The 25,327-nt window shown below is 49.6% G+C and overlaps 1 protein-coding gene across 6 annotated transcripts in view; it reads left to right on the forward strand.

The window, feature by feature from the left end:
- The window catches only part of MED15 (mediator complex subunit 15), an 86,729-nt gene that overhangs the window by 9,190 nt on the left and 52,212 nt on the right, over positions 1–25,327 (forward strand). For 5 of the 6 annotated variants that reach the window (XM_025400727.1, XM_025400728.1, XM_025400732.1 and 2 more), the window contains exon 2: positions 20,700–20,787. In XM_025400727.1, the coding sequence (XP_025256512.1) occupies positions 20,700–20,787 (88 nt within the window). Of the gene's footprint in view, positions 1–8,356; positions 8,571–20,699; positions 20,788–25,327 lie in introns of those variants that run through there. The other variant, XM_025400731.1, reaches the window with a different exon arrangement.

The raw sequence follows: 25,327 nt of genomic DNA on the forward strand, positions 1-25,327 counted from the left end.
TTTTAAGATGGAGTTTCACTCTTGTTGCCCGGGCTGGAGTGCAGTGGCATGATCTCGGCTCACTGCAACCCCCATCTCCCAGGTTCAGGCGATTCTCCTGCCTCAGCCTCCCGAGTAGCTGGGATTGCAGGATCCTGCCACCATCCCTGGCTAATTTTTTGTATTTTAGTAGAGATGGGGTTTCACCATGTTGGCCAGACTGGCCTCGAACTCCTGAGCTCAGGTAATCCACCCACCTCGGCCTCCCAAAGTGCTGGGATTACAGGCGTGAGTCACTGTGCTCGGCCCAAACCACCTTTTAATTTTGGAAAGAGAGGTTGCAGGCTGTTGGGAATGGGGGAGCGAGAGGAGCGGCTCAAAGTTAACCCAAGCCAAATGTACTGGGAGACCCGGTAAAGAGGCCTGATGCTGGTGGCTTCTTTATAACTTTAGCAGCTCCCGTGGGTCATTGGACCCTAACAGCAGAGGAAGAGCCAGCCGGCAAGCCCCTTTGATCTTCGGCCTCTGCCAACCAGTACCCCTCAGACCTTAGCCCCCAGCCCTACCAGGTCCCTTTTGTAAGTGACCCCACGTGCCTACCACAGTTGCAGGCCCTGACATCCACCCTGACCAGAGGTCTTCCAGCTGTTACTGCTGTTTGTGATGCTGTCTGTGTCTGTGGCCAGTCAAGGACCCATGCTGGGCATCCCAAGGTAGGAAGGACCATGACCACATGGTTATCTCCCTGCCACTATCATGGCAGGGCTGTGGGGTACTAGCCCCCTTTAAAGCATTCCTTGGGACAGTAATTTCTGTTAAATATCTGGAGGGAAAACATTTTAAGGAATTTTAATGAATTTTTTAAAATTCCAAATGAAAAATTTAAGTCACAAAACCAAATAGAATAAAGACCCCTGTGTCCATATAGCCACCACTCTGCTTCAGTGATTATCAACTCTTGTTTCATGTACTTGATTGCCACACAATTATTATTACTTTTTTTTGAGAAAAGGTCTTGCTCTGTTCCCCAGTGCAGCGGTACGATCATAGTTCACTGCAGCCTCCAACTCCTGGGCTTAAGTGATCTTCCTGCCTTAGCTTCCCAAATAGCTGAGACTAAGGGCAGGTGCCACCATGGGCTGGCTAATTTTCTTTTTTTTTTTTTTTTTTTTTTTTTTTTGGTAGAGACCAGGTCTTGGTTTGTTGCCCAGGCTGGCCTTGAACTCTTGGCTTCAAGTGATCCTCCTGCCTTTGCCTCCCAAAGTGTTGGATTACAGGCATGAGCCACTACTCCTGGTCCTCCCCAGTTATTTTGATGCCCAGAGTGTTTTAGTGGCTGCCCACTGTCTGTGGATTCTGTTCTTAGTCTTGACCCTTCCTGCAGCGTCTGCACCTGCCTGCCAGTTCCTTGACCTGTGCTCCATCATACCAAACTGGCAGTGGACCCTCAGACAATCTCAGTTCTTGCTCCCTGCTCTTCATCCAGTTTTTTCGCCTGCCTCAAAGATCCTTCCTTTCCATGACTGAGTGGTGCAGCCGTTCTCCAAGGAGGCTGGGCCTTCCGCTGCCCCCACCCCCGTGCTCTTCTCACTGCCCCCACCCCCTTGCTCTTTTCACAGGCTTGGTGAGGAGTTTCTAGGTTGCCCTTCGGTTGTTTGAAGGCTTATCTCCTCCTGGTCTGAACTTCTCAGGGCAGGAACTTGAATCAATCATTTCCTGCCTCTCAGGAGTGCTATAGCAGGGGGATTGGTAAGTCTGTCCAGTGCCAGTTTTCTGAGTACTGTTATAGGCCCATTCAGCTGCTATGGTGATGGGGGCTGTCCTGAGGGGACATTCACCTCAGGTAGAGATGGCAGAAGCACCACAGGAAGATGCAGGCAACCAGCCAGCTCAGCTGGGGACACTTAAATTAGAGCCATTTTTTCTGGAAGGCCTTTTGGCAATACTGTTTATACCAGTACCTTAAAATGTCTATTTCCTCCAAGGGCACAATCAGGAAAGTATTCAAAGCCTGATGGTGATGAGGATGCTCATTGCCACATCATTGTCTCAGGAGTGGGATGTGTGAAACAGACCAACAGTGGGAGCTTGGTTAGAGTTGTAGCTGCAGGCGATGGGCTCTGTGCTGCTGTTGACATTGACGGGAGGGACTGCCATAAGGCGTCAACATCGACAAGTGCTTGTTACCAAGCAGGATGCATGGTACAGGCTGAGTTTTATTAAACAGATGTCTTTAACTGTTATGAATGATTTTAATTTTTTCTTTGTTTCAGATGGAGTCTCGCTCTGTCGCCCAGGCTGGCGTGCAGTGGCGTGATCTTGCCTCATTGCAGCCTCCGCCTCCCAGGTTCAAGCGATTCTCTGCCTCAGCCTCCTGAGTAGCTGGGATTACAGGCGCGCGAAACCACACCCAGCTAATTTTTGTATTTTTAGTAGAGATGGGGTTTCATTATATTGGCCAGGCTGGTCTCAAACTCCTGGCCCCAAATGATCCGCCCACCTCGGCCTCCCAAAGTGGTGGGATTATAGGCGTTAGCCACTGTGCCCAGCCATGATTTTAATTTTCCATGTAATTTTCACTACATGTATACCTGTGTGTATTTTTGTCAAGAATGAATGCATATTGCTTTTGTCATCAGAAATCTTTAGATAGGGTGGACCTGTCTGTAAGTGAGGTGGCTATAGCTAGTTATCTGAGGTGGAGAATCACTGTGTGCTCTGTATTCAGGATATGTGACCTCTCTCACCTGGACCCTCAATGCCAGACCAGCCTTCCCAAGATGATTCCATCCTTTCCATCTGTGCAAGGGAGCTTGAGGCCCTTTCCCTTTCAGTTTGACACTGTCCTTCCAAGTTACTTTTCTTCATATTGGCACGAGAGCTTTGTGCCACACCATGCCCTCTCTGGATGCTGTAGTGACTGGCTCTTCCTCTGTCTCTGTGACTTTCTCTGGTGAAGCTTTGACCTTGGCTTCATCCCCTCCAGTTGACCCCTGATGGTTAGCTCAGCCTATGGTGGCTCCAGAGCCCTCATTGAGTGCATCCTAACATGAACTGAACAGATTAACTATTTTTTGCCTTGCCAACAGCATTGGAAATTCCTTGAGTGTGGTACCTGGAACCATAGCTCTGTGTCTCTTGTAGTTCTTTGCACAATATCTTGGCCTAGATGAAGTACATAATAATTATATGTAGGGTTGTGGAAAGCAGTGCTGGCTTTAATTAAAGCCTGCCATGGTTTTGTCTGTCAGTGCTACCTAAACCATTCTGAACTTCTCATTTTGAACTTTTTTTTCCCTCACAGCTTGTGATGGTTGATTTTCTTTTTGAGACATACATTTATTTATTTATTTATTTATTTATTTATTTATTTGGCAGGGTCTCACTCTGTCACTCAGGCTGGAGTGCAGTAGCGTGATTGTGGCTCGCTGCAACCTCCACTTCCAGGGCTCAAGCGATCCTCCCACATCAGCCTCCCAAGTAGCTGGGACCACAGGTGTGTGCCACCATGCCCGGCTAATTTGTGTATTTTTTGTAGAGACAGGGTTTTGCCATGTTGGCTGGTCTCCAACTCCTGGGCTTGAGCGATCTGCTGCCTCCGCCTCCCAAAGTGCTGGGATTACAAATGTGAGCCACTGTGCCTGGCCCTGAGACATTTATTTAAAGACAAAGGGGAGTACGGGCTAGAGAACAAACGGGAATAGAATAAGAGCCAAGGCGTAATTACCTCTAAACGGTCACCCTGTAAGGGAGATGTTCGCCTCAACTTTAGTAATGACTCTCTAGCCTAGGTGCAGGGCTGTTAATAGAGGCCCCGTGATTGGGTTAAGCAGCTTGATGTGCAGTAACTGTTATTTAGGGCAGTGAGTCCTTGGAGAAGATGGTTTACCTTTTTTCCAAGCCCCATGTCTCCTTATTTTGAGGGTGTTTTTATTTTTATTTATATATGTTTTTTTGAGACAGTCTCGCTCTGTTGCCCAGGCTGGAGTGCAGTGGCATGACCTTGGCTTACTGCAACCTCCACCTTATGAGTTCAATCAATTCTCGTGCCTCAGGCTCCTGAGTAGCTGGGATTACAGGCCTGTACCACCACACCTGGCTAATTTTTGTATTTTTATTACAGATGGGGATTTCACCATGTTGGCCAAGCTGGTCTCAAACTTCTGACCTTAGGTGATCTGCCTGCCTCGTCCTCCCAAAGTGCTGGGATTACAGGTGTGAACCATTGCACCCGGCCTGAGCTTTTTATTTTGAGAATATTTCAAATGTACAGAGAGTTGCAGGGACAGTAAAAGCACTCAGGCATCCTCTTCCCTGGGATTCACCAGCTCGTTCTCACTTATACCATCTTCCCATACTCCCTGGGGGCCCCCTCCTTCTGGACTCTGTTTCCTTTTATTTGTTTCTGTCTTTTTAAAAAATTTTTTTTAACTGGCCCTTCTCTTTGGCAGGATTTGTTTTAATCCTTGGCCCCAGCATCTTCTCTGAGCTCTGTGCCTATGAATCTGGGGGAGAGATAGGGGCTCACATAAGAGTGAAGTGTGAGCTGGAGGGTTGAAGGGGAATGAGGGACATCTGGGCCAAAGGCAGGGGACCAGCAAGACCCCCACCCCTGGAACTTCTGTTCTTCCCAGCCTGAGTACCCCCTTGTTCCTTCTTGTGTTGGTGGGCTCTTGGGGCTTGGTGAAGGCAGTGCTTGTAGGTTAAGAAGTGACTCATCCCACGTCCCTGCTGCCCTTCTCTTCTGCTCTTTCCAAGCTTCCTTTCAGTCTTCCTCATCAGACATGACCTTTGAGGAAGTGATCTGGCTGCCATGTGTGAGATGGAGCCCCTGTTGTGAAATGGAACTCAGGGTTCGTCCTCAGAAGCCCCAGTAGGTCACCATACGTCCTGCAAGTGGTGTCAGTCTGCTTTCATTCATGTGAGGGAGAAGTCCCTGTCAAGTGCTCTGTAGTAGGCGTTCAGGCCAACCAAAGGACAGGGCAGGGTCCTGGGGCACGGGGCTCAAAGCTCTTGCTTATTTCATGGGGTATTTAAATTGAGGTATAATCCCTATCACAGTAAACGATACACATGCCTCCAGTCTTGAGTGTGCCACCAGAGAACTGTTCATACTCCTCAGATTTGCATCCAGCCAGGGCAAACTGCACCACTCTTCTGACTTCCATGGCCAGGGAGACATTTGGAATCTCTGCAATCACACTCTGTGCCATCTTTTTTTTTTTGAGACGGGGTCTGCCCTATTGCCCAGGGTAGCGTGCAATAGTGCAATCTTGGCTCACTGCAGTCTCGATCTCCTGGGCTCAAGCAATCTTCCCACCTCAGCCTCCCCAGTAGCTGGTACTACATGTGCTCACCCCCACGCCCTGCTAATTTTTGTGTTTTTTGTAGAAATGGGGTTTTGCCATGTTTCCCAGGCTGGTCTCGAGTTCCTGGGCTCAAGCAGTCCACCTGCTTCAGCCTCCCAGAGTGCTGGGATTATAGGCCTCTGTACAATCGTGTGCATCATGTGTGAAATTTATCCTCACAGGCAGCAGCAGTTCTTTTTTTTTTTTTTTGAGACAGAGTCTCACTCTGTTACCCAGGCTGGAGTGCAGTAGCACAATGTTGGCTCTCTGCAACCTCTGCCTCCTAGGTTCCAGCAATTCTCCTGCCTCAGCCTCCCGAGGAGCTGGGATTATAGGCACACACCACCATACCTGGCTAATTTTTGTATTTTTATTTCATTTGATTTTTTGAGATGGAGTCTTGCTGTGTCACCCAGGCTGGAGTCAGTGGTGTGATCTCGGCTCACTGCAAACTCCGCCTCCTGGGTTCATGCCATTCTCCTTCCTCAGCCTCTGAGTAGCTGGGACTGTAGGCGCCCGCCACCATGCCTGGCTAATTTTTTTGTATTTTTAGTAGAGACGGGGTTTCACCGTGTTAGCCAGGATGGTCTCCATCTCCTGACCTCATGATCTGCCCACCTCAGCCTCCCAAAGTGCTGGAATTACAGGTGTGAGCCACCTCGCCCAGCCCTTAATTTTTGTATTTTTAGTAGAGATGGGGTTTTACCATGTTGGCCAGGCTGGTCTCGAACTCCTGACCTCAGGGGATCCACCCACCTTGGCCTCCCAAAGTGCTGGGATTACAGAAGTGAGCCACCGTGCCCAGCCTTTTTTTTTTTTTTTTTTTTTTGAGACGGAGTCTTGCTCTGTTGCCCAGGCTGAAGTGCAGTGGCCCGATCTTGGCTCACTGCAAGCTCTGCCTCCCAGGTTCATACCATTCTCCTGCCTCAGCCTCCCGAGTAGCTGGGACTACAGGCACCTGCCACCACAAATGGCTAATTTTTTTTGTAGTTTTTTAGTAGAGTTGGGGTTTCACCGTATTAGCTGGGATGCTCTCGATCTCCTGACCCCGTGATCCCCGACCTCAGCCTCCCAAAGTGCTGGGATTACAGGTGTGAGCCACCATGCCCAGCCTTATTTATCTATCTATCTGTTTTTGAGACAGAGTCTTGCTCTGTTGCCTACGCTGGAGTGCAGTGGCTCAATCTCAGCTCACTGCAACCTCCGCCTCCACGTGATTCACCTACCTCAGCCTCCAGAGTAGCTGGGACTACAGGCGTGTACCACCGTGCCTGGCTAATTTTTGTATTTTTAGTAGAGATGGGGTTTCGCCATGTTGGGCAGGCTGGTGTTGAACTCCTGACCTCAGGTGATCCACCTGCCTTGGCCTCCCAACATACTGGGCTTATAGGCGTGAGCCACCGTGCCCAGCCTGTTCTTGTTTATGATGTGTTATTCCATGGAGGACTCTGTTCCAGATTACTTTTTTGTTTTGTGCCTAATGAACTTTGGTGTTAGTTCCAGGTGTTGGCTACATGAAGGCAACACCAGGAATGACTTTGGTCATGTCTTCTGATGAATATATGCACTTAATTCTCTGGGCTGTGCACCTAGAAGTTAAATAGAGGGCTGGGTCAGGGGATGTGTCTCTTAGCATATTCTGCTGAACACTCTTTCCAAGTGGTACTAGTTTACATTCCCACCAGCAAAATGTGAGGGAGTTCCACTTGCTAGACATCCTTGCCAACACCTGGCATTGTCAAGGAACCTGCCTTTATAACAGGCTCTGTCATTGATTTTGAATGCACATTGAAATTTACTGGGTGCAGTGACAGTAGGAATGGAAAAGATGATTTAAAAAAAGAAAAAAAGGAGTGGAAAGGATGATCTAGGAGGGAGGGAGCCCACAAGGAAATAAGTGGTAGGATTTGGTGATTCCATGTGTGAATGCTCGTGTTCTGTGTGCATGTGTCTATGAATTTGCAGGAGGAAGGGAGGAGGAAGCCACTGGTATGCACTCCACCAGTTCTCCTGCCGCAGCCTCTCTACTGATCTGAGGGCTGGGTGTAAGGTGATGATGTGCGGAGTGGGTGCGGGTGAAATTTCCAACAGCCAGTGGGAGATGGGGAAGCAAACCTGGGAAGAGCAGCCTGCTGCAGGAACAAGTGGGTGGGCCGCCCTGGAGGCTGGATGAAACCCATCTGCCTAGGTGGGGATGGCAGAAGGGGCAGAGCAGAGAACTCCAGAGCAGGGCTGTGGTGGGCAGAGCAGATGTGAAGAAAGACTGTGGGATGAGAGGATGGGGCATGGTGGAAACCATCAGACTCCAGTCATGGCATCCCTGGTCCCGTCTCTCCCTCCTTTTTTGGTCAGTAGCTTCAGGACTTGTGGGTGTAGTACTTCATTCCATTCCAGATAACATTGTAGAGGACTGAAAAACAGGAAGGTGTTTTCCATACTCTCTCCCCAGAGCTGGCTGTTACTGACATATTGATATATTTCCACCAGTCCTGTGTGTGCTTATAGCTTGATATGTATGCATTTTAAATATGTAAATGCATATACACATGTATTTTTAAACTGAAACTAGGCTGTGACTGTGAGTTCAGTTTTGAGTTACAGGTTTCCCATGGCTTAAGTTGTGTTCTCTCCCAGGATGGAGTCTGGCTGGGACCTGCATGCTCACAGGCCAGGTTCACATGAGGTGTGGATCATGCACAGTCATCCCACAGGCTTGAGATAAGCATTTGACTTCCTTTTTTTAAAAAAAAAAAAGTTTGTTATGGACTTTTTCAAGTGTTCCCAGAAGTAGAGATAATAGAAAAATGGTCTCCCAACTACTTTGAGAGTTAGCAACATATGGCCAGTGTTGCTTCACCCACCCTTCCTCACCACCTCCTGGACTATTTTAAATCACATCCCAGACACCAGATGATTTCAACTATGAGTACTTGAGTGCAGATCTCTAAAAGATCGAGCTTCCCCACCTCCACCAAATACCACAGAGCCATGTGAGATCAGCATTTGGGTTGGCAGATCTCATCCTTGCCACATGCTTTCCTGCTGGTGAGTGGGGACACTTTCAGGCTAGACCTAGGGAAGCCCCAGGCCAGCACCAGGACAGAGATCTCAAGGCCTTTCCAGCTCTGCTGGTTCTTTAGAAGTCAAATCAACAGATTGGGGTATGTGAAGGAAGCTCATGTATTCTTCTGAACTAGCTTAGACAATAGCACACAGTTTGAAGAACAGCAGCCTTTTCTGCAGGTTAGTTCTTTCAATGATCTCGTTTACTGGGAGTTGAGAGATCTTGAGAATAGAGGCAAGAAAGTGTCATCAAGCAGTCCAGAGGGGTGTACAGTGTTTGAAGTCTCCTGTATTGGTATGATTCGAGATTTTCTTTCTGCAAGACCAAAATATCCATTCCTACATGTGGGTGGAGAGTTAAATTCTGAAGTATATATTTTTATCTTGTTAAAAAACACTTTTATGTTTCTTTAAAAAGCAAAAGAACCAGAATGTAGAAGTTCCAGTAAAGGAAAAGTTGCAGTCTGTTTGGGATACAGTTTGACAAATGTGCTCTCAGCTACCTGAGAGGTGGAGAGGCCATGTGTTTGCTTTGGGTACATTGATGACTAAACAATCGGTATCTCATCATTTCCTGCCTTAGAGATGAAACCACCTGGGCAGTGGGGCAGTAAATTGGCTGCAGGATTGGAAGAAGTCTAGGGACAGTGTGAGATGCCACCCTATAGCTGTCTAGAGACCTCGTGAAGGTCAGAAGGCTAGATGAGAACAAGCCCTGCACTGGTGGAGGACAGAGAAGGGGCTTTTCTGGCTGGGAGTGTGGTGAGGCCTTTGAGCCAGAAGGCACCTCTCAGATTGGCGGGGGTGGGAGGAACTGCTTTGCCTGTGCCATTGGCCTCACTCACCTGGAGGTCCCTTCCAACTCCATCCATGCGCTGACTGTGGGACCACTTGCAGAAGGAATATGTGGCAGGTTTTTTGTTTTTTTGTTTTGAGATGGAGTCTAGCTCTGTCACCCAGGCTGGAGTGCAGTGGCGCGATCTCGGCTCACTGCAGCCTCTGCCTCCCGGGTTCAAGCGATTCTCCTGCCTCAGCCAAATGAGTAGCTGAGTTTACAGGCATGTGCCACCACACCTGGCTAATTTTGTATTTTCAGTAGAAACGGGTTTTCTCCATGTTGTTCAGGCTGGTCTCAAACTCCCCACCTCAGGTGATCCACCCATCTCAGCTTCCCGAAATGTTGGGATTACAGGTGTGAGCCACTGCACCCGGCCACATGACCCTTCTTAATAGCTATTGTTTGCTGAGTATTTCTCTATGACACTCTTTATGTGCATTTTGTCATTTAATTTTATTAAAAAAATTTTTTTTTTTTTGAGACAGGGTCTTACCCTTTTACCTAGGCTGTAGTGTAGTGACACGATCTCGGCTTGCTGCAGCCTCCGCCTCCTGGGCTCAAGAAATCCTCCCACCTCAGCCCCCAAGTTGCTGGGACTGCAGGCATGTACCACTATAACTGGCTAAGTTGTTGTATTTTTTGTAGAGATGGGGTTTCACTATATTGCCCAGGCCTGTCTTGAACTCCTGGGCTCAAGCATGAGCCACCACTCTCAGCCTCATTTAATTTTTAATTACTTTAAATTTTATCAACATAATATATCACATAAACTGTAAAAAGACAAGAAACTACTGTGGTTCCAACTCTGCCAGTTCTCCCCAGAGGTAGCAACTGCCTTTACATCTGAGCTTTCTTCTGGCATATACCTCTGATTCTAGGTAATAGGCGCGTGCCGCTCTTGAAACTTGGCATTTTACATTTATCTGTTGGCTTGCTCTGTAGCTCCCTTCCATCGCCATTATCTCTGCTTCTCCTCCCTCATTCTTCCAGTATTTTACTTTCTGCATAAATCAGTAATGAATGTTTATGTTTTCTGCCTACACAAATGATATTCAGAGCTGAGCAGAGTGGTGTACTGCAATTGCTTGTTAACTTTTTTCCTAGGAAAGAATTGCCTTTTGAACACTGTTTGCCCAGTTTTCTGTGTATCTATTCCTATTCTTCCTTTATTTTCCGGTTGTCTCTCAGTACAGTTATCTTCAGGCTTAGTGCGAGTGGGCTGTCTGTCAGTTTCAGTTCAAACCTGTGGTCTCAAGTGATCCACCCACTTTGGCCTCCCAAAGGAGGTGGGCGGTGACCCTCTTGGACCTCCCTTCTGGAATCCTCTAGGCAGTGGCCGCAGGCATGGTGTGACAGCTCTCAGCGTGCTTGTCTGTTGTTTGTCTGTCCAGACTAGGACTGTTGCCCTCCTTTGCTGGGTCCCTTGTTTCCTATATCCCGTGTCTCATCCTTTGTGATTTATTCCCTTATTCTGCTAGTTTCCTGAGAAGGGACTCCTGGGAATTAACTTTCTGGAGACCATGCCAGTTTGGGTGCATCTAGGCCCCCTGGTGGGACATGCTAACTGGGGGATTTAAAATGACGTTCCACTGTGCTGCCCTTGTGCTGGCCTTGTCTTTCTCCTGAGGTGCTGGCTCTGAGCCTCACAGTGACTTGCCTTGATCCCCAAACTCAAGTCCTGCTCTACTCGGGAAGTTCCCTTGAGTCATTTCAGGGGAATCTCACTCCCTACACTTCCTCTGCTGGAGTGTTTAATGTTCACTCTTTGGGCCTCTAATTTTATCTTTTATCTCCTGTTTTCTATCTCTTTTTCTTTTAGCTCTGCTCTCTAAGTGATTTCCACAATTTTGTCTTTGACCTTTCACTGCTAACATGCTTTTATTTCCAAGAACTCCTTTTTTTCCTTTTTCATAATCTGACTTTTCCCTTTTTATAGCACCGGTTCCTGTTAAATGGATACAATGTAGTATAATATTTATATGTATTATAATAAATTCTGTTTTTTTGGTAAATTTTCACTTTATTGCCCAGTCTGGAATGCAGTGATGTGTTCATGGCTCACTGTGGCCTCGAACTCCTGGGCTCAAGTGATCCTCCCACCTCAGCCTCCCAAGTAGCTGGGACTATAGGCATGCACCACCACTCCTGGCAAGTATTTTTATTTTTTGTAGAGATGGGATCTTGTGATGTTGCCCAGGCTGGTCTCAAACTCCTGACCTCAGCCGGATGTGGTGGCTCACACCCGTAATCCCAGCACTTTGGGAGGCCAAGGCGGGCAGATCACAAGGTCAAGAGTTCGAGACCAGCCTGGTCAATATGGTGAAACCCCGTCTCTACTAAAAATACAAAAATTAGCTGGGCATGGTAACACGCGCCTATAGTCCCAGCTACTTGGGAGGCTGAGGCAGAAGAATCACTTGAACCTGGGAGGTGGAGGTTGCAGTGAGCCAAGATCATGCCACTGTACTCCAGCCTGGGCAACAGAGCGGGACTCCGTCTCAAAAAAAAAAAAAAGCAACAAAATCAAACTCCTGACCTCAAGTGATCCTCTCATCTCAGCCTCTGAAAGTACTGAGATTACAGGTGTGAACCACTACACCTGGCCTAATAAATTCTACATTTCCTTCTTGCTGAATTTCTGTTACCTTAAGTTACTCTTTTCTTTTGGGGTCTTTATTGGCCATGTTAATGGCATTTGGCTGCCCTTGGCTGGTTGCTCACTCTGAGAGGGGCCCTCCAAAGCCTAGGAGTCTCTTCCAGCACGTGAAGCTTATTGACTGGGAACTTCACTGAAGGCTCATCTGGCTGCAGATTCTGAGTCCTTCCTCCAGAACAATGGTCCCCAACATTTTTGGCACCAAGGACCGGTTTCACAGAAGACAATTTTTCTACAGACTGGCAGATGAGGATGGTTTTAGGATGAAATTGTTCCACCTCAGATCATCAGGCTTTAGACTCTCATAAGGAGTGTGCGACCTGGATCCCTCACATGCACAGTTCATAGTGGGGTTTGTGCTCCTATGAGAATCCGATGCCACCACTGATCTGACAGGAGGCGGACCTCAGACGGTAATGCTTGCTCACCTACTGCTGTGAGGCCTGGTTTCTAACAGCCCACAGACCTGTACTGGTCTGTGGCCCAGGGATTGGAGACCCTGCCCTAGAGCATGGTCTTCCAGACACCGGGCTATGGGTGAAGGCCTGGCTGCCAGCCTGCTGCTCACTGGGATGGAGGAGGCTGATGGGCCAGTGGGTCTCGGCAGTTAGTGTGCATCAATCTAGTCACTCAGACCAGAGCACAGATGACCACGCAGTCCACCTCTCTCAGTGTCCTATCTGTGCCTTTTCAACTGGGTGGTTGATCCCCTCATCCAGTGACTATCTGTTTCATGCTTTTCCAAAGAGTATACCTCCTGTGGTCACCTGGTGTAGGAGCAGCTACCCACAGTGTGAAATTGGGGTGTGGGGGATACAGGGACAGCTTTAACCCTCTGTCCCAGAGCACGTGTTGCAGCCTGGCCACAACCTGGCAAAGACCTAGGGCTCTCCCCCTCCTCAGTGTTACTTAGGACTCTGGTTTCTTGGTCCTCTTGCTGTGTACATTACCACTGGGCCATCAGCTTTCCAGCTTCTAAAAGACTGTTGAGGCGACCATTTCCATTCTTCCTTTTTTTTTCCGTGGTTTTAGGATAGAAGGGAATTAAATGTGCAGATATGGTCCCTCATTTCAACTTGGAGGTTCATATTTGTTATTTATTTATTTAGAGACAGAGTCTCACTCTGTTACCCAGACTGGAGTGCAGTGGTGCTATCTCGGCTCACTGCAGCCTCCACCTCCCTGGTTCAAGCAATTATCTTGCCTCAGCTTCCCAAGTAACTGGGATTACAGCCACACACCACCATGCCCAGCTAATTTTTATATATATGAGTTAGAGTTTTACTCTTGTTGCCCAGGCTGGAGTGCAATGGCTTGATCTTGGCTCACTGCAACCCTTATCTCCCAGGTTCAAGCGATTCTCCTGCCTCAGCCTCCCAAGTAACTGGGATTATAGCGCACACCACCATGCCTGGCTAATTTTTGTATTTTTATTTTTTATTTTCCAGACCGAGTTTCACTCCTGTTGCCCAGGCTGGGGTGCAGTGGCAGGATCTCGGCTCACTGCAACCTCCGCCTCCCGGGTTCAAACCATTCTCCTACCTCAGCCTTCCAAGTAGCTGGGATTGCAGGCACCATGCCCGGCTAATTTTTTGTATTTTTAGTAGAGATGGGGTTTCACCACGTTGGCCAGTCTGGTCTTGAACTCCTGACCACAGGTGATCCACCTGCCTTGGCTCCCAAAGTGCTGGGATTACAGGTGTGAGCTACCGTGCTCAGCTAATTTTTGTATTTTTAGTAGAGACGGGTTTCACCATGTTGGCCAGGCTGGTCTCGAACTCCTGACCTCAAGTGATCCACCTTCCTCTGCCTCCCAGATTGCTGGGATTACAGGTGTGAACCACCACACCTAGCCCCAATCTTTTGTTTAATATGGGAAAATCTTTTTTCCTTTATGGTGTCTGCTTCTGGTGACATGCTTAGGAAACCATCATCCTGATATTGTCTAACTCTCCTTCTGTTGTCTTTTGGTCCTCTGTGATTTAGGTTTTCAACACATAGGATAAGGGGCCCACGTACAAGCTGTGGGCTCCTGTCCCAGGTGGGCAAGCAGACTGCACACACAGGCAGCAATTTACCAGGAGGCTTCTTGGGTGGGGTGAAGTGGAGCTGCCAAAAATTTATTCCGCCCTATGAGAGTTCACTTGATTGATAGGTGTTGTGTTTCTCAAAAATAGAAGAAACTCACAGAAGTTTCCTTGGAGCAGAACATAAATCTGTCCCATAAATGGCTAGAAGGAATCATCCTGTCCCCCTGAGGTCAGGAGGGTGAGTCTGTGCCCCAGGGAGGAAAGCACCTTCCTGCTTTAGACACCAGCAGGAGGACAGAGGAGCTGGCCGTCCTGGGAATTCATGCCCGCATTCAGCAATGGGAAAGTAGTTAGACCAGGGAAGGGGGCCTGGCAGTGTGGCAGGGGGAGCAGTGGTAAAGAGGGTGGGGTCAGGGGAGAGGCCTCATTCAGAGGGGAGAGGGTCCTTGGTGAGAACCAGGGTGGGTGTGGGGGGAAGATTCAGGGCGTGGAGCGGAGCAGAGCGGGAGTTGGGGTGGGGAGGCCAGTTCATGCCTCATCAACATGCCTGTGTGAGTGTCCTTCCTGTGGGCTGTGGGGCTGGCCTCAGGGTACACTGCAGGTGACTCAGAGCTCCAGTGGGAGGGTGGCTCTGCCTGAGGGAGCTGCACATGCTCATTAGTCCATCGTCTGCTAGGGAGGGGGCGACAATAACCTCAACACATGGTGGAGGTGTTTTGGGATGCTGTCCTGTTGCACATTTGGGCAGGTTGTTGCCTGACTTATTTCTTTAATGCATACCTAGCACTTCCTGTATGTCCAGTGCCTTATAATATTAACTACTGTCATCCTCAGGGCCACCTGTGAGGTTGGCACTGTCCCCACTGTCTGTGCAAAGGAAGGACAGGGAGGCGCTCCCAGATGGGTTGAGGGCAGACTGGGGCAGCTTACCTCAGGCCTCACTGGCCTTAGCAGGCTTTGAGCTTGATGCCCTGTGCTCCTTCCCTAGGATGCTCAGTTTGCCAGTTTTTTGCTTTATCTTAGTCTCATTCAGATTACAAGGACTGGGACTGGGCTCTTGTTGACAGAGTTTCCCAATTTGGAATAGGAAGGAGGTGAGGAACAACAGGCCCATGCTGGGCAGAAGCCCTGTAGACCCAGCCAACACTGGGCCTGTCCTCACTGCCTGGTCCTCTCTGTGCACCTTCATCCTGGCCACAGCCTCTCAGAGCCCTCCTTTATGAAGAGGCCACGCTTTGGGGGAGGGAGTGCCTCTCCCAAGACGGAGAGCTGGTGAGTGGCTAGGTTGGAATTTGAGCCCAGGCCCCTCCTCCTCTGTCTGCTTCCTGCCAGGCCCAGCTGCCTGCCCCAGCACACGCCTTCCCCCAGGCACCCTGTCCTCCACTGCCAGGACGTGCTTGTTTGAGCCTGGTTTCCCCCATGGCTGCCACGCTGATTCTCCGTTCTGCACGTCGTGTCCCATCAAAATGCATGACAGTACCACTCCTTGTGTTAAAAAGAGCCAGTTATTTTGCCTGGCAGTGATGACTGCCTGCTGCACACAAAAGTGGACGCCGTTGTCTCTGCTCTCAGGGTGTTCTTGGTATAGTGGGACTGGCACACGGGAACCAGAGATTCCTCCAGGAAGTGCCACAGACATGGGTGAGGTGGCTACAGGATTTCTGTGCAGCTGACAGCAGGGGTGCCTGGGTGGGAGCAGGGTGGGATAGTCAGTTAATGTGCCAGACAGTAGGTCATTGTCCCCGGGGCCCTGGGGAGAGTGTATGGGGCAGGTGCAGGAGTAGGTCCCTCGGTGGCCTTCTGGACAGGCTGCCTGCCCTGCTGGTGAGGAGCGAGGCTCAAGGCAAGCAGGGGCTCAGGTTGCTTCCCACACTCAGTGGCAGTTGCTCACTGGCAGTCATGTGACCTGGGGAGCTGGTGAGGCCGTGGGGATAGGAATGGGAACGGGAGACAGAGGCCTTTTGGGAGGAATTGCCACAGGTGCAGTGGGAGTTGGGGCAAAGATTGGAACTTTGGAGAATTAAAGGCGGCAGTCAGAAAGTGAAGGGGGTTCCCAAGTTTCTGGGATGGGCACTTGGTGCTGGGAGATGAAGACACACCATTAAGACATTACGCCATTAAGACACACCATGTTCTGGGGACAGTTCTGGACAGTAGGACATCCTCAGACCCCCTGGTGGGGGAGCTCCAAGGGCCTGTAATGATGAATCGGTCCCCTGGGAGGCTTCTGTCTAAGCTAGATACCAGTTGAACCCTGACTGAATGCAGAGACATAGCTATGGCAACCAGCTAGACCATGGCCCAAGGCAGAGCATGGGAGCCCAGTTCACAGCAAGGGACTGTGTGCTCTGAGCAGATAACAACCCTTGTGTTCAGAGGTCTGGCTGGTTGCAAACAGGGAGTGGCTCCCCGCCCCCTTCGTCAGCTAGTGTGAACACCGCCCAGGCAGCCTTGGGTTCTTCGGCGGCCACCTCATAGGCCTGTACTGTTTTCGAACCTGTTGCTTATGTTGGACAGGACTGTGGCAGGACAGTCATCGAGGGTCTTCCCTTGTGAGCTGACACCAGTCTGCTCCCTGCCCTCATCTGGCTGGACGGGCCCTCGTCTTCCGGGCTTGCTTGTGTTGGGGCAGAGCTCACCGTGACAGGTTGGTTCTCTCTTCTTTGTCTGAGGCTGTGCTCCTTGCTCCATGTTTGGGGCTGTCTCCTTGTGTGATAGTTTCCTTTCATTTCGTGACAGTGGCTTGAAGGGTTTTGTTTTCAGGAGACAGAGACCCATTCGGGTCTGGCTGCTCAGGAAGGCATGCTGGGGATGGCGGCAGAGCCCAGCTTAGGGAGATCAGAAGGGGGCTTTGGGAGCAGCCAGTCCTGTTCTGAAGGTGGGCCTGGGTCCTGCCTGCAGCCTCCCACAGCAGGCGTGTTAGGTCTAAGGGAGGAAGGAAGGGGACTTGACCTCAGCATGAGTGTGAAATGGGTGCCCTCAAGGAGTCAATGCCCAGGCAGGGGATGCCTCTGAAAAGCGCCAGGCCAGCTGGAGAGGAAAGGGCAGGCATCAGCGAGGAAGTGTGGGGGATTAGCTGCAGAGTTCCTGGGTTCTTTTTCACTTTATCTCTTTTGTGGCACATGATCTTCAAACTAGAAACAGGAGCAAAGACGTTTTTAAAAATACGGTTGACAGAACTGCAAACCGCATAGGGTCTAACTGGCCACCAAACCTGCTGGGCCTCCATGGGTGGATGCTGTGGAGGAGATGTGGGAGTGACATTGCACAGTGCTGCTGTTCAGAGCCCTGGCCTTACTGGAGGAGCACCTTGCTCCTCGGCCCCACTCTGACCCCCTGAAGCTCATGCAGAAGTGGACATTTATCCCAGCTCAGTTTCCTGGTGTTGGCCTGTCAAGACTTGCCTGTTTCCGGCCTCCAGCTTGGTCCATGCTCCTCAGGCTCTGAGTAGCTGACAGTTGGTGCTCACGGTGTCCACGTCATCTGTGACGTTACCCAGGACAGGACGGGCTCATCCGCCAGCACATCCCCTGGTGTATGGTGCCACCTTGCCTTCGGCTCACCAAGCACATTTCTTCAACCTGGTCATCCCATCACCTCAAAGCTATTGCACTAAGCTGTGTTTCTAGATCCTGTCTCTGACTGTGCCAGGTGTTTCTGCTGCACCAAGACAGTGTCTCTCTGGGGCCTGCCAGTCTGCTGACACTCTCAAAAATGGCCAGTAGCAGCTCAAAAGGACTGCTTTTGTATCAAGCCTGGCTTTGCTCTCTGATCGCTGTTGGTGGGCACAGGGCCCATCCGTGTAACTGGTTGTCACTTCCCAGACTCTTCTGCACCTTCTCTATCTCTGACTCCTGGTCACATCCGCCACCGACAGCCTCCCCACTCCTCACAGAACCAGCCTCCAGGCTGTCCCGCTTGGCCTGCAAGTGCTCCCCTGCTGTTTCAATTGCTCTCCCCTGGGTCTCCCTATTGGTTCCAGTGCTTTGGGAGGCCAAGGTAGAGGATCACTTAAGGCCAGGAGTTTGAGACCAGCCTGAGCAACAAAGGAAGACCCTGTCTCTACAAAAAAAGTAAAAAATAAAAAAAATTAGCTAGGCATAGTGGCACATGCCTGTAGTCCCAGCTATCTGGGAGGCTTTGGTGGAAGGATACTTGAGCCCAGGAGTTTGAAGCTGCAGTGAGCTGTGTTTGCACCACTGCGCTGAACCTGTGACAGAGCGAGACCTTGTCTCAAAAATCAAAAGAAAAAGAAAAAAGGAAGGTGGGAAGAACAGGTATGCTCTTGAAGGGCATACCTGCCTTGAGGGGCACAGGTGAGACAACCTTCAGGAAACAGGCCTATGCAGCCACTTCTATCAGAAATGTTCACTGACCTCTTGGGGCCTAGCAGCTGTCATCTCAGCCTCTGGGTGTGGAGAGCCAGCCCCGCGCCAACCTGAGAGCATGCGCACAGGGTCCTCCCAGCCCACCCATGCCTCGCTTCCCCAGAACTCTGACCCAGCACCGTGCGTGAGCTGGTTGTCATTATCCTCCTGAATTGTTAACTCTCTCATCTTTTGTGACTCTGGTGACCTTTCCCCTTACTTCTCTGTTCCACCCCTGGATGCCTTGTGAGCAGGAACCCCTTGCTGCCTCCTCGCCTCAATTCAGGCTTCAGGAAGCAGACAGGGAGGTAGGAACTCCAGGAGTGCAGGAGTCTCATTCTGTTGCCCAGGCTAGAGTGCAGTGGTGCCGTCTTAGCTCACTGCAACCTCTGCCTCCTGGGTTCAAGCAATTCTCCTGCCTCAGCCTCCCGAGTAGCTGGGACCACAGGTGCCTGCCACCATGCCGGACTAATTTTTGTATTTTTAGTAGAAACAGGGTTTCGTAATGTTAGACTGGTCTCAAAACTCCTGACCTCAGGTGATCCACCTGCCTTGGCCTCCCAAAGTGCTGGGATTACAGACCTGAGCCACTGTACCCGGCCCAAGAATGCTTTTTGAATCTAGCAAGGTGATAGGTCAATGTCATTTTGTTTTTCTTTGTACGTTAAGACAGATGTGTGCACCTCTGAGCATTAAACCTTCTTTCTGTGATGTCTTTAAGAATCACAGTCGTATTGCTGCAGCCCCGTGTGTACATTCCTTCAGTTTCCTGAGGTTAGCTGGTTGCTGTTTGGAGTGGTCGGAATGCTTTCTAGCATGGGCTGGACTGGGCCTATTCAATTCACTCAGAGGCAAGGCCCCCAGAGCCCTGATATGCTTGCTTCTTTTTTTTTTTTTTTTTTTTTGAGACGGAGTCTCGCACTGTCTCCTAGGCTGGAGTGCAGTGGTGCGATCTCCGCTCACTGCAAGCCCTGCTTCCCGGGTTCACGCCATTCTCCTGCCTCAGCCTCCCAAGTAGCTGGGACTACAGGCGCCTGCCATCATGCCCAGCTAATTTTTTGTATTTTTAGTAGAGACGGGGTTTCACCATGTTAGCCAGGATGGTCGCAATCTCCTGACCTTGTGATCCACCCGCCTTGGCCTCCCAAAGTGCTGGGATTACAGGCGAGAGCCACCGCACCCAGCCTGTTTCTTTTTTTCTTTTTTTTTCTCACTCTGTCACCCAGGCTGGAGTGCAATGGCGCGATCTCGGCTCACTGCAACCTCCACCTCCTGGGTTCAAGCAATTCTCCTGCCTCGGCCTCCTTCGTAGCTGGGATTACAGGCATGCACCACTACACCCGGCTAATTTTGTATTTTTAATAGAGATGGGGTTTCACCATGTTGGTCAGGCTGGTCTTGAACTCTTGACCTCAGACGATCCACCTGCCTTGGCCTCCCAAAGTGTTGGGATTACAGTCGTGAGGCACTGCACCTGGCCACTTGTTTCTTTATCAGCAAACCCAGGGTGGGAGGCCAGGCAAGAAAGAGACCCATCCCACTAGGAAGAAGGCAGGCCATGAGCAGACCAGAGCCGCCCGCCCCTGGTAGCCACGGTCCAGGCCTTTCTAACAGATGCACACTTGTTTTTGTCTTTCCGTGTGTGAGTGTGGGAGGTGGGGGGTGGGGTGGGGTGGGGCAGCATGTGCTGCATTCAAGGGGGGTCCAGCTTAACTGACGTACATGACTTTTTATCCCCGTGGAGCAGCAGTGTGATGAAAAACCCTTCATAGGATTCTATCTTGGTACAAAATTGTTGGTAAATCGGTTTTTAAAGATACTTTTCACATTTATGTGGTCTTTCTCCTCTTGTCGCTAGCTAGAAGTTAAGCTAGAAGCTTGTCTCTTTGATCCCACATATAGGACCTGCATTGTCCCACATGGGGACAGACAGCCTTGAGAGGAATTGAGAGGTGACTTCATGTGTCCCCTTCATTTTATAGGAGGAAGCAAATCTGGAACCAGGGTGCTACACCATCTGGCAGAGTTCGTGGGGAACGCAGGCCACTCAGAGAGCAGGAAATAGAGGCCAGCTGGCCACCCAGTAGTCCTTGATCCTGAACTGGTTGTGAGCCATCCCTAGGGGCTAGCCTCCTGCCCCCTCATGCCAGGGCTCTCTCTTTGCTTCATGGCGACCATCTTTCCTGTCCCTTTTTTCTATCACCCTGCTCGCTCTCTCCCTCACTCAGTGGCCTGTCGTTGCTCTCTATTGAGTGCCCCTTCCTATATTCGTCTCCTGGACCTCAGCCAGGCTGGTGTGCTGGGTCTGATAGCACCTTGTCACCAGGGGCAGCTGCTTGTGCAGGGCCTGTTGACCAGGGCCCCACAGTGGTGAACTCACTGGTGTGTGCAAACGCCTCTTCTCCTTTTGTGTTTCAGTGAGGATGCCATGAGGAAAGCTGGCGTGGCACACAGTAAATCCAGCAAGGATATGGAGAGCCATGTGTTCCTGAAGGCCAAGACCCGGGTAAGGCCCTAGTGAGTGGAGCCCCTCTGGCAGAGAGCCTTGGAGAGGAGAGTGTGACAGACTCTGGAACCTCTCTGTTGGGTGTCCTAGGGTGTAGGGGTGGGGTGGTTACTCATTGATTGATCACAGGCACCGTTGGCTTTGCCTGCAGCAGTCTGGGTCTTCCTGTGTGTCCATGGTACAAGGAGGGCATTTGGGATGCAGGCCCAGCCTCTAGCCCCAGACCTCACTGCCGGCACCTTCCATCTGTTGTCAGCCCCCGTGAATCCTACTGGAAGCTTGCTCAGGCCCCTAGCTGCTCCTGTGGAAGGGATCAGTGCCATGAGCAAGAACCTGGTTTGTCCTCAGCCCCTCCTAGGGGTCCTTACCTAAGCCCTACAGGGCCCTGAGGCATGCGCCCAGAATCATTCCTGTCCCCTTTTGCTAAGTGAAGAAGGTGATGCTTATCTAGAACTCGTCACAGGTGGAGTGGAGAAGAAGGATTTCCACTACATGTGGGCTCTCTCCCTGGGTGGGGCACCACATTGAGGGCTTTATGTGACCACCTCCTTTCATCTGTCCCTGGGACAGAACCATTTTATTAGAAATGAACAAGACACATATGCACTTGTGTGCACGTGTGTGTGCAAGGCAGAGCTGCAAGAGCACAGGGACTGAGGTGGGGTAGAGTGGGCTCTGTACTAGGAATCTGTTTGATAAGCCTTTTCTTTTTCTTTAAGAGCTTTATAGGATTCACGCTTTAAAGTTTACATTTCAGTGGTCTTTAGGATATTCACAGAGTTGTGCGGCCATCACCAAAATCTAATTTTGAAACATTCATTAATAAATAAAAAGAGATGCAGCTAGCTTCACTATGTTGCTCAGGGTGGTTTCAAACTACTGGCCATATGCCATCCTCTTGCCTAGGCCTCCCAAAGTGCTGGGGTCACAGGTGCGAGCCACCAAGCCTGGCCTAATTTTAGAATTTTTTTTTTTTTGAGACAGGGTCTCACTCTGTACCCAGGCTGGAGTGTAGTGGCGTGATCTCAGCCCACTGCAGCCTCAACATCCGGGGCTTAAGTGATCCTCCTTTTTTAGTCTTCTGAGTAGCTGGAACTACAGGCGTGTGCCACCACACCCGGCTAAGTTTTTTATGTTTTTGTGGAGACGGGGTCCCACTATGTTGACCAGGCTGGTCTTGAACTCCTGATCTCAAGCTATCCTCCTGCCTTGGCCTCCCTAAGTGCTGGGATTACAAGTGTGAGCCACCATGCTCAGCCTTCAACATTTTTTAAAGAAACTTTATACCTGATAGCAGTCATACTCCCTTTTCCTTCAACCCTCAGCTATCACTTACACTTTCTACTGCTATAGATTTGCCTATTCGGAATTTTCCATATACAATATACAATTGTACAATATATATTTTTTTTATTTTTTGTTTTTTTGAGACAGAGTTTTCCTCTTGTTGCCCAGGTTGGAGTGCAGTGGCACAATCTCAGCTTACTGCAACCTCTGCCTACCAGGTTCAAGCGATTCCTCCGCCTCAGACTCCCAAGTAGCTGGTATTACAGGCGCCCACCACCATGCCCGACTAATTTTTTGTATTTTTAGTAGAGACCGGGTTTCATCATGTTGGCCAGGCTGGTCAAACTCCTGACCTTGGGTGATCCGCCTGCCTCAGCCTCCCAAAGTGCAGGGATTACAGGCGTGAGCCACTGCACCCGTCCTTGTACAATATATGTTTTCATTTTGCAGATGGCTTATTTCACTTAGCATAATATTTTCAAGGTTCAAGGTCCATGAACCATGTTTGCTATATACTTTATTCCTCTTTTTTTTTTTTTTTTTTTTTTTTTGAGACAGAGTCTTGCTCTGTCCCCCAGGCTGGAGTGCAGTGGTGCAATCTCCGCTCACTGCAAGCTCCGCTTCCCGGGTTCACACCATTCTCCTGCCTCAGCCTTCCAAGTAGCTGGGACTACAGGGCGCCGCCACCACGCCCGGCTAATTTTTTGTATTTTTAATAGAGACAGGGTTTCACCTTGTTAGCCAGGATGGTCTCGATCTCCTGACCTTGTGATCTGCCTGCCTCGGCCTCCCAAAGTGCTGGGATTACAGGCATGAGCCACCGTGCCTGGCCTCCTCTTTTTTTTTTTTTTAGGTGGAATCCCGCTCTGTCACCCAGGCTGGAGTGCAGTGGCACAATCTTGGCTCACTGCAACCTCCACCCACTGGGTTCAAGCAGTTCTTCTGCCTCAGCCTCCTTAGTAGCTGGGATTACAGGTGTGTGCTACCACCATGCCTGGCTAGTTTTTGTGTTTTTAGTAGAGATGGGGTTTTGCCATGGTCTAGGGCTATGTTAACCAGGCTGGTTTCGAACTCCTGACCTCAGGTGATCCACCTGCCTTGACCTCCAAAAGTGCTGGGATTACAGGCGTGAGCCACCGCACCGCGCCTAGTCAACTTTGTTCCTTTTTATTGTCAAATATTCCTTTTCTGGATGGCCATATCACATATTTTATAGCCATTCATTAGTTGGTGGACATTTACATAGTTTCTACTTTTTGGTTGTTATGAATAAGCAGAACAATAGTTCATGTATAAATTTTTGTGTGGGCTGTGTTTTCATTTCTCTTGGGTATATACCTAGGGGTAGAGTTGCTGGGTCATATCGTACCCCTGTATTTGACCTTTTGAGGAAATACCAGATTTCCCAAAGCAACTGCACTATTTTAAATTCTCACCAGCAACTTAAATGAGGTTTCAGTTTCTCCTCATCCTCTCCAGTACTCGTTGTCTATTTTAATTGTAGCCATTGTGTAATGGGTGTGAAGTGGTGTCTCATTGTTTTGATTTGCATTTGCCTAGTGACTAATGATGCTGAGCATCTTTTTCATGTGCTTTTTGGCCATTTGTATATTTTCTTTGGAGTAATGTCTATTCAGATCCTCTGTTCATTTTTAAACTGGGTTGTTAGTCTTTTTATTGTTGGGTTGTAATAGTTCTTTATGCATTTGGATATAAGTCTGTTATTAGATATATAATTTGCAAATATATGGGGGGATTTTTATTTTTTTTTTTACTTTTATTTTTATTTTTTTTGAGACAGTCTCACTCTGTTGGCCAGGCTGGAGTGCCATGGCACGATCTTGGCTCACTGCAGCCGCCGTCTCCTGGGCTGAAGCAATTCTCCTGTCTCAGCTCCTGAATAGCTGGGATTACAGGTGTGTGCCACCATGCCTGGCTAATTTGTGTATTTTTAGTAGAGACAAGGTTTCACCATGTTGGCCAGGCTGGTCTGAAACTCCTGACCTCAGGTAATCCGCCCCCCTCGGCCTCCCAAAGTGTTGGGATTATAGGCTTGAGCCACAACGCCCGGCTGACTCTTTTTATTGTTTTTTTTAAATTAACAATTTTTGGCCAGGCACGGTGGCTCATGCCTGTAATTCCAGCACTTTGGGAGGCCTAGGTAGGCAGATCACCTGAGGTCGAGAGTTCAAGACCGGCCAGGCCAACATGGAGAAACCCCCGTCTCTACTAAAACTACAAAATTAGCCGGGCATGGTGGCACATGCCTGTAATCCCAACTACTCAGGAGCCTGAGGCGGGAGAATTGCTTGAACCCGGGAGGCGGAGGTTGGTGTGAGCCAAGATCGCGCCAGTGCACTCCAGCCTAGGCAACAAGAGTGAAACTCCATCTTAAAAAAAAATTGACAATTTTTAATTGTTTTTGTTAGTTTGTATATTCTTTTTCTTTTTTCTCTTTTTTCTTTTCTTTTTTCTTTTTTTTTTTTTTTTTTGAGATGGAGTCTCACTCTGTCGCCCAGGCTGGAGTGCAGTGGCACAATCTCAGCTCACTGCAACCTCCGCCTCCCGCGTTCAAGTGATTCTTCTGCCACCACGTCCAGCTAATTTTTGTATTTTTAGTAGAGTTGGGTTTCACCATGTTGGTCAGGCTGGTCTTGAACTCCAGACCTCAGGCAATCCACCTACCTCTGCCTCCCAAAGTGCTGGAATTATAGGCGTGAGCCACCGTGCCTGGCCAGTTTGTATTTTCTTATAATTAAATGAATTTTTGTAAGGGCTACCTCAGATTCATAAGGGCTCTGTCGCCAGGCTGGAGTGCAGTGACACGATCCCGGCTCACTGCAACCTCCACCTCCCGGGTTTGAGCTATTCTGCCTCAGCCTCTCGAGTAGCTGGGATTACAGGCACACACTGCCACGCCCAGCTAATTTCTACATTTTTAGTAGAGACGGGGTTTCACCATGTTGGCCAGGATGGTCTCGAACTCCTGACCTCAGGTGATCCACCCCTCTCGACCTCCCAAAGTGCTGGGATTACAGGTGTGAGCCATCGCACCCGGCCTCACTTGTGAGTTTTCACGTGACTGCTTTCCATCCGCAGCCCAGCCATGCTGACAGGGCAATAAAGGCTTCATCAGGCTGCACATCAGTTTTCCTTACATGGCCCCCATGTGGTATCTTTAGTAGCATAGCTGGACTTCCTTTTAGCATGGCAGCTGGCTTGCAAGAGAGGGAAGAAGTGGAAGCTGCCAGTC

Source organism: Theropithecus gelada, chromosome 10, assembly GCF_003255815.1.
Source record: "Theropithecus gelada isolate Dixy chromosome 10, Tgel_1.0, whole genome shotgun sequence".
NCBI classification, from domain to species: domain Eukaryota; kingdom Metazoa; phylum Chordata; class Mammalia; order Primates; family Cercopithecidae; genus Theropithecus; species Theropithecus gelada.